Consider the following 9051-nt stretch of genomic DNA (forward strand, 5'->3'; position numbering starts at 1 on the left):
CTCCCTTTCCTTTCTTCTAATTTATTTATTTTTTGTTCTTTTCTATTTTTAAACATATTTTTAGTCATTTAAACATATTTTTATACTTTAATTGTTTTGTTTTTGTGAAGCACCTCGTGATTTTTATCTTGAGAGGCTCTATATAAAAGATCTTCTCAACGCTAACATACTTTTTCTTTTGTTATATTTATTTAGCTGTAAACATAATTATTAACTGTATTTATGTAACAGAAAACACTATGTTTTTGTGACGTGAAAGTGCTAAGCCCAGCTAGCTATAGTGCTCCAGACAGTTCAGTTTTTTAGCAGTTTTTATAAATTTATATTCATACATTTTGCATATAATTAAATAAAATAAAAAAAGACAAATAAAGTAAAATAACAGTTCCCTGAGAGTTTTGCAAATGCTGGAAGCCCTGATATAAATGCGGAATTTACATTATATAAACAACATTTGTAAAGTTTATCAACATTCATACATTTTTATGTGTTTTTTTTTCTCTCCTGATGTCTTTGGCTGTTTGGTGTGTTGCAATATCTTCTCCGGGCCGGCCAGTGGCGCTGTTGCGCACACGCGCAGCGGAACTGTCTGTAAACAAAATAACAAAAGCATGTATTTATGCTGAACGTGATGTTAACGCCATCACGTTAGTCTTTTAAAATCAATAATAGCGACGATGAGATGGAGGAAGAACTTAGCGAGTGGAAAAACTCCTTCGTGGATTCAGCAGCTCTCTTTTCCACCTCCTCAGTCGCTTCTGGTAAAATTGTAAGTTTTTGGTGCTTCAGCTTGATTTGAAGATAACTTCTGTGTCTTATATTCAGGATCAGCTGTTAAAGCATCATCAGCTCCTTCACACAGAGTCATTTTGCATTTTGACCTGGACTGCTTCTACGCTCAGGTGGAAATGATAAGAAATCCAGCTCTGAGATGCGTGCCTTTAGGTAAACCTAAAATATTATTATGGAATATTAAAGTTGCTGAGTTTCTGTGAAGGTTAAACACTTCTGTCTTCAGGTGTTCAGCAGAAATACATCATAGTCACCAGTAACTACATGGCCAGGGGGCGGGGTGTTACCAAGCTGATGTCTGTCTCTGACGCAAAGGAGAAGTGTCCCGAGCTGGTGCTGGTTAACGGAGAAGACCTGACACACTACAGAGAAATGTCCTATAAAGTGACAGGTAGCCGTTCTTACCTATTTAGAGAATTTTATATCCTCCAACACATCAGATTGATTTTTGTGGGGAAAAATGTGCTGTTGGCTGTTTGATTTTAGTTATTAAATCCCAACAGGAAGCACATTAAACCTTAAACTATCATATGCAGCCAAAAAAAAAATAATAATAAAAGAGCGCCTTTTGCTATCAAAACTGGAAAATTAAAAATAAGTGTCACAGAAGTCAGTAAAGAAGATACAAATTTATATCGCAGCTGAGCTGCTACAAGAAATGTGTCCTTGTCTTCTGTTATTGTTATTGTGGGGAGAAAAAAGCTGATGTTTAAATTAGTTAACATCAAAAATGCATAAATTATAAATGTTTTCTGCTCACCTTCACTTTCAGAGCTGCTGATGTCTTATTGTCCCCTGGTTGAGAGGCTTGGATTTGATGAAAACTTCATGGATGTCACAGAGATGGTGGAACAAAAGCTCAAACAGACAGCAGAGCCTGGCTGCTTTTCCTTCAAAGGACGCGTCTACAATCACTCCAGTGAGTTGTGTGTCTGCCGCTGCACATCTGGCTCACTGAAACTGAAAGATAACTTGTGAAAGAGTTCATTTGTGACGTATTTGCATGCCGTTTTCAGTGTCACTCTAACCGTTCCATTTTAGATTTTTTTTTCTTTTTCTCCGTTCTTGCTCAGGTGCTGATGCTAAAGCCAGCGACCACCCCAGGTTGGCTTTAGGTTCTCACATCGCAGCAGAGCTGAGAGAAGCCGTCCGCGGCAAACTCGGCCTGACTGGCTGTGCTGGCATCGCCACAAACAAGCTGCTGGCCAAACTTGTTTCTGGCACCTTCAAACCAAACCAGCAAACCGTTTTACTGCAGGAGAACGTTGGCGACATTATGGGCTGCTTGAGCGGCCTCCGAAAAGTACCGGGTATGCACGTTAGAAAAATATTCTGATTCAGAGCTGGTATTTAAGGGTGGAAAAAACTTTAATTTGTGTATTAAATAACAACTTTGTGTTTCTGTGATTTCTTTCAGGCGTGGGTCACCAAACTGCTAAAAAACTTCAATCTCTGGGATTGGTCAGTGTTAAAGACCTGCAGGTTTACCCTTTAAACGACTTAGCGAAGCAGTTTGGAGGTCCTACGGCTCAGCGCTTGAAGAATCTGGTGCTAGGTGTTGATGATTCTCCTGTCACCCCCTCTGGAGCCCCTCAGGTGAATTTAGAGGCCCCAAAGACTTTCTAACACGTTTATCCTTAAGTAGCATTTAGTTATTTATCATATATTAGAAATGACCGCCATGAAGCTGTGAATAGATTTGGACTTATGTCTATTTAAAGAGCAAGTCACCCCCTAATCAACTTTATTTTTCTGATAAACTATATAAACGCGTGTCTAATCGTGCTGCAGACACGTGTAGTCAATAGTTTTGCACTTTAGTGCATTTTAGTTAAAGTTTAAATTTTCTGCTTAAAACTGTCGGTGTTGTGCCGTTGTCGGGGAAAACTCTGCACTGCATTTGAATTTTAATCTGCCATCGCTATTGGCTAAGAGGTAACCTAGGACATTAGCTGGTACCATATGATGTCACAATGTCGTTGTGAGCCTGTTTGTGTGTATTTGTTAGCGGCTCCGCCTTCTCTGTCTGCTAGGTAACAGCATTTGTTGCATTTTTCAAACAGGAAGTGGGAGTGGAGTAATGCTCTGGTAGGGGGTGACTTGCTCTTTAAGTAGAATTTTGTAGGATTATTACACTGACATTAATTTTATGCAATAAAAGTAGGTTTAACTAAGGACAATATCTCCAATAATAAAGATTACATATCAGAAACTATCAATGTATTGGTGTGAATCTGTCTTTAGATGCTGCTTGATCAGGAAATGGTGTTTATCAGTTGCATTAATGTCCTCTTCATCGTTCAGTCTCTCAGTGATGAAGATTCCTTCAAAAAAATGTCTTCAACTAAAGAAGTTGTGGAAAAGATTCAGCAGCTCTTGAGCAGTCTGGTAGAAAGGTCAGGACCAGTTTCAGCACCTCATCAATGGATCCATGGTTCTAATCTTTGAATGAAGACTTGCCGCTTCTACTTTGTCTTGTTTTATAAAAACCAGGATGCAGAAAGATGGCCGCCAGCCTCAAACCTTCAGGCTTACAATCCGAAGATTCACGACGACCAACAAGTGGTTCAGTCGGGAGAGCCGCCAGTGCCCGATCCCCAACAGCATCGGACAGAAGATCAGCTCTGGTGTGGCCACTTTGATCTACTTTTATTTAGTGAAACAAGTTTGGTTTGAAACACATTTCCGGATTAATCTCAGTGTTTATTTCGAGGCAGTGAGAGCCTCTTCTCCTGAACTTTAGATGAGTTTTATTTGTTCCTGCTTTCTGAAACCACCTAAAAATAAAAGTTTTTCTATTTTCTCTCCACAGAAAACAGAGAAGAAGCTGTGGTCCAGCTGGTTTCGATGGCTATGAAACTTTTCCAGAAGATGGTGGACAGCAGTGCTGATTTTCACCTCACACTCATAAATGTCTGCTTCAGCAACCTGCAGACGAGAGGGGCGGCCGTGAGCGGGAGGGGCGCCATCACATCGTTCTTCACGCAGAACGCATCCCCCAGAAAACCCCATCTCTTACCGTCACAAAACCAGGTGGTGTGTTTAAGATCTACAGATTCTGTCATTTAAATGAGCTCTTCATTTCTCCTCTTTATATCATTAAAGGTGGTTTGTACCTTTTGTGTATTTTTAAAGGATTTTTCTGAAAATTTAAAGACTATTACCATATTTTTACTTTTTTATTATTAAATAAATACTGTATTTTCTGGACTATAAGTCACTCTTTTTTCATAGTCTGTCTGGTCCTGTGACTTATATACCAAATTATGTAGGCTATACCGCGCTGCTGCGGGCCAGCTCTGGACCAGGAATGAGCTCCCCTGCCCCGCCATCCTCTGCTGGAGACCGTGGCGCGCTGCTGCGCCCGCGTTGTTTATTCTGTTATTGTTACCGGTACTTGTGACATGCTTGGTCTCAGATTTTGTAAGAAAAATAATAATATTTCCCCCCAAAATGTGACTTATAGTCCAGTGCAACTTACCGTAAATCCTCTAATATTAGCCTGTATTTAATTAACTGCCGGGTATCATATTTTGGTCGGTGTCGGCGGAGGTGAATAATGGCCGTTTTTTAATTGTGGCCGGGTGGAATGTGGTAACAAGCAAGTACGGGGGGCGGTTGTGTCATCCGTCTCACTTTTGATTTGCCAGTGACAGACCGCGAGGGTAACTTTAACCGTGCGGAGACGAAGAGGAGGCGAAAGTTTGATATCAAGTTCAAAGAGAATGTGCAGATTATGCTGCCGAACACTCTGGAGAGCAGTAGCAGGGGTTGTATGAACTAGTCACTAGTCGACTTCACCGCTCTATAGTGACTTTTTATGCCTGTCATCGACTAGTCGCTGTCACGTGATAATGACCGGCAAGATGCAGTCCTCGGAAAAGACAGCAGCCTGCTGTCAGCAGGTGACAAGCTCCTGCGCGTCGGGAGGCAACGTGCTGTGCCAGAGCGTCGGTACTGACACCTGCCGTAAAACGGACATTTAACCAAATTGTGACGTTTACCCTCTTGCAATTTAACCTTCCCCTCACCCCCATCCTAACCTTAACCAGCTTGCGCATGCAAAGCTCTGATTGTTGACGGGCTCCAGACATCTGCCACAGTAACATTGTCAAATCAGGTGTCGCCACCTCAAAAACTAATTTAACACAAGATCGTTCATGTCGGCTCATTTCCTTTTACGTTTTTTGCTTTTTTATTCTTTTATTTGTGCCTGATGTGTTTCACTGCTGTGGACTGGGGCGCATCGACTGTTTTGTCCTCGGTGAAGCACCACTGATACAAGCAAGCAGCGCTCACTCCGCTGTTTTTGCGGTCGGTAGATCTTTTAGAACTGCAGTTCAAAGGTAACTCATAAGGTGAATATATATGAACCCAGGTAGCAGTTTTTCTTTAGGATTGAGAGGAGATGCAGGAAGATAATAAACAGACAGGACAGAAAAATAGTCAAATAAAAACAAGCTAGTTTTTGTACCTGGTGGTTGCAACAAACAGACACCATTGAAGGTAATCAGAAGTGAGGAACAGAAAATGAAATAATTATTTTAATGTTTAGAGCAGCAGGAACTCTGACAGGCTGCAGGCGCATCAGTGAGTTTGCGGCCGCTGCGCAGGGGGAGGGGGGAGAGGGCTGAAGCAGAAACTACCGTTGTTAAAAGAAATGTGTTTAACTTTGAAAATGTGGGCGCAATTTTAATTGTCAAAAACTCCAGCGAACCATTAGTTCATTTTGCTCAAATAGAAATTGAGGCCTGCCTCTAATTCTGGCCCTCCTTCCAATAAAGGCCTGGAGCTTGATGAGCTTGAGTCAAATACAGACCTGGGCCTGTATTGGAGGATTTACAGTACACATGTTTTTTTCTTCTTCATTATACATTTTATGGCTGGTGCGACTAATACTCCAGAAAATACGGTAATTAAACAAATAGTGAAAACTGTATGACTCAGAGCTTTTGCACATCTAAACTAAACTAAAATATGAACTTTTTCTTGTTTTTAAGAGGAAAAAAGCAAATCATATTTTCAAAGTTGAAAACCAGAATTTTAACATTTGTTTTTAGTATTTTTTGCAAGAAATTTGTATGTAATTATTTGTAGATGTTGTTAATCAGTGCTTTTTCTTTTTTAAATGTGAGTAAGCATTAGATGTTGCAGTTATTATTATTCATCTCTCGCTTGGACAGAATATTTGGGTATTAAAAGCTGTCAATTATCTTGGCGAGCAGATGAGTTGCTCTCTTTAGCTGCTTTATTTGTGCCAACTCTTATGGGCTCGACACACGGGAGGCGACATCGCCTCTCCTCCATTCATTTTCAATGAGATGTGCGCGGCACAACGATAATCGCAGGTCTCTCTCCTACTAAGCGAAATGCGAAAAACTCGCGTGTGAAATTTTGCGCTCGCGCACGTGTCGTGCACCGGCAACCCAGCGATGCGATCCCAGAAAGTTGAAATATTTTCAACTTTTATCGCTGTCGCTCGGACGAGAACCAATCAACGGAGGTTTCATTCACTGACCAATGAGCAGACAGGATGCTCCGTACATCTCCGAGCAAACATGGACTCCGTTTCTCCTTCAGTGACTGTGTTCATCTTAATGTGAGATCCAAACCGTGTGATAAATTGAAGCATATCCTGACAGACAGAGAGCAGCCCTCTCCTTGTTTGTAACATGGAATGAACCATTCTCTGTTTTTTTTCCAGAAGTAAGATTTCACATAACTCTAGAAGCACCTTGTGAAACATATCTACCGCCTATTTTTAACTCTGAACCTCTTAAATAACCTTAATTCCCTCCAACCTGACACAGCCAATGAAAAAGCAACGGAAGATTCGATCTCGCCATGGAACAGAACGTGTCGACGGCTTTGCCGCTGCCGTGGGTCCAGTGACGGCTCCAGAAATGTTTTTCTGCAGGTGCTATGAAGGAGCTAGTCTTTTTATTGAGGTTGCTATGAAGGAAGTGGTCATGCGTACCTATTGTTCTCTAAAACACCTTCAACACTAGCAGAGACACATGCGCGCACACAACCTCAACAACACCTGAAACAATCATTAATATACATCATAAACATATGAACAATCGCTGACTTTTCCATGAAATCATAAACACATACAGCCGCACAGAAAACCATCCATAGTGTTGCAAGGTTAGCTAACGTTAGTGTTAGCATTTCCAGCGGCAAAACCCTCGACTGCTGCGGCGGTAGTGGGTTGACTCTCTTCATCCAGATCCATAGGTTTTTGTGGGACTGAGATCACTTCCAAAGATTCATTCGTTTCTGACTGAACCCGTGGAAATTTGGGCAACAAAAACCGATCCATTTTATCACTAGCTCTACCTTTCACTCGTTTACAGGTGGAAAATGAGGTCAAAGGTTAACACCAATTTCCTGTTTTGGTTTAAGTTTTTACTATATATGATAATTTACTGACTATTTTTGTGTTGTATGTTAAATATTATCACATCCACACCTTAAGTTCAAATGAAATTATAAAAAAAAATCTAATACTTACTTGGGGGGGGGGGGGGGTGCAATGACTAATCCAGGGGTAGCTAGAGCGCCCCCCTGGTACCGCCACTGCTCAGGTCGCCTCCTGTGTGTCTAGTAATAAAAACGAAAGCGACAAATTTCGCTGATCGCAGTCGTTTGTCGCCTCCCGTGTATCGAGCCCATTAGAAATTCCTGAAATGCTTTCTGATCCCCCCCCCCCCCCTCCTTTTTTTGCTCCAATAGGACGATTCGCCTCGGAACGCCGGTGGCCGGCTCGACACACAAATCAGGATTTCTCCACAAAAAAAACATGTCACCTCAAAAAGCTCAACTAGCTCTGAGGGGGCATCACACGGGTTTAAATGGAAACAAGATTCTGTTATGGAAGAGAATCAGACAACTGCCTGCTGCTCCGAGGTTTCCTGTCCTGATGCAACAGCAAACACTGCGGCAGATCAGTTGCCCCCAGATGTTGACCCAGAGGTGTTTAAGCTCCTTCCAGAGGAAATTCAGAAAGAGTTGTTGTCTCCTCTCTTCCTAAACTCCTTGTCCAGCTATCACTTAGTCTCGGGTGTCACCCGCAAACCAACAAACAAGTCCTCAGACTCTGAAAGGATTGGACATCCTGCTAACACACTGGACACGTCTAACCGAGCGACCACCATGAGTCAGCCTGCAGGAACAAGTGGGAGTCACGGAGAGAACGTCATGGAAGGAGATGAGTTGCCCTTCCCCCAGCCTTCTGACTGTAAGTTCCCTGGAAATGTGGACCCTGAGGTGTTCTCGGAGCTCCCACCGGACGTTCAACGGGAGCTCATGTCTGAATGGAAGCAGGAGAAACTGATTCTGAAGACGCCGTCGTCCAGGAAACCAGGAGGAGGCTCGGTGAGCAAAGACAGAAAGTCTGCAGGGAAAAGCAGCCAGGCAAATAATCTGTTCAAGTATTTTAAACCCAGTTAAACTTTGTTGTTTCTACACTTCGTTCACGTCCAGGTGTGTTGTTTTTCTAGGGAAAAGGTTCATGTGATGAGGACTAAATAAAACTTTGTCATCAAGTTTATGTGTTTTTTCATGGTTAACATGTAACGTTTAACGGTAGAGAGTTGATCTGAATGTGGGCTGAGATCTTAACTAAATCCACTGAGATGGTGTTTGTGGGAATAAATCCAGTTTTAAAAGAGCCTTTTTTTAATCCCTCATGAGAAACAGCAGAACAGAGTCTGTAAGCTCAGCCCCACTCGAATCGGAACAGTCTCCTCCCTGCATCACACGTGAGACGAGGAAAAGTTCAGCCTGGAGCATGCCTTCGCTGTCCCGTCATCTTTGATCTAATAAAGTGGAAAACAACTTCTGGATGGACGTTTGTACTTCCTGTGGATAACGTGGTAAGATTTATGTGCTTGGTTGCAGAAAAGTATTTTTTTATCTGTTTTACTGCATTTTTGCTTGTTTAAATCCTTAAATACATCTTATGGTATTAATGATTTTACTTCTAAATCACTGTTTAGTCGTCTTTGTGAACTCTTAACGTGACAAAAACAGGAAAAACCTAAAACGCACAGATGTTTTTGACTTTTCTTATCGAAATAGGAAGATGTAGAGACTTTCAGTGACTTCCATGGTCCAAAGACCTTCACGTGGATGAAAGAACCCCTGTCTACCAAACCGATCTTAAGCTGAGAAATTTCCCAGAAAATTCTGGAGGGGCCTTTGACTGCTCATGTGGAGCCAACTCCAGTCATGCGCTCGTCCTTCTGTGATCAG

The 9051-nt window shown here is 41.9% G+C and overlaps 1 protein-coding gene across 3 annotated transcripts; it reads left to right on the plus strand.

Annotated features, from left to right (window-relative positions):
• The first annotated feature begins 571 nt into the window (after positions 1 to 571).
• poli (polymerase (DNA directed) iota) lies at positions 572 to 8629 on the plus strand. Of its 3 annotated transcripts, none has more exons than XM_054730447.2 (11): positions 572 to 761; positions 826 to 945; positions 1019 to 1183; positions 1565 to 1711; positions 1866 to 2102; positions 2210 to 2388; positions 3097 to 3188; positions 3286 to 3419; positions 3605 to 3825; positions 7531 to 8172; positions 8497 to 8629. In XM_054730447.2, the coding sequence occupies exons 1-11, from the start codon at positions 683 to 685 to the stop codon at positions 8560 to 8562; spliced, it is 2082 nt and encodes a 693-aa protein (XP_054586422.1). In that variant the 5' UTR covers positions 572 to 682; the 3' UTR covers positions 8563 to 8629. The 3 variants fall into 3 exon arrangements, with proteins under 3 accessions (XP_054586422.1, XP_054586423.1, XP_015815624.1); XM_054730448.2 differs by having other exon boundaries at positions 8500 to 8609; XM_015960138.3 differs by lacking the exon at positions 8497 to 8629 and having other exon boundaries at positions 573 to 761; positions 7531 to 8342.
• The last annotated feature ends 422 nt before the right edge of the window (positions 8630 to 9051 follow it).

Source organism: Nothobranchius furzeri, chromosome 10, assembly GCF_043380555.1.
Source record: "Nothobranchius furzeri strain GRZ-AD chromosome 10, NfurGRZ-RIMD1, whole genome shotgun sequence".
Taxonomy (NCBI): domain Eukaryota; kingdom Metazoa; phylum Chordata; class Actinopteri; order Cyprinodontiformes; family Nothobranchiidae; genus Nothobranchius; species Nothobranchius furzeri.

Bases quoted from the DNA above. Each gene is read 5' to 3' on its own strand.
- poli (XM_015960138.3), top strand. From the start codon at position 683: ATGGAGGAAGAACTTAGCGAGTGGAAAAACTCCTTCGTGGATTCAGCA. The intron at 762-825 runs GTAAAATTGTAA...TCTTATATTCAG, and splicing joins CACCTCCTCAGTCGCTTCTG to GATCAGCTGTTAAAGCATCA. The intron at 1,712-1,865 runs GTGAGTTGTGTG...GTTCTTGCTCAG, and splicing joins ACGCGTCTACAATCACTCCA to GTGCTGATGCTAAAGCCAGC.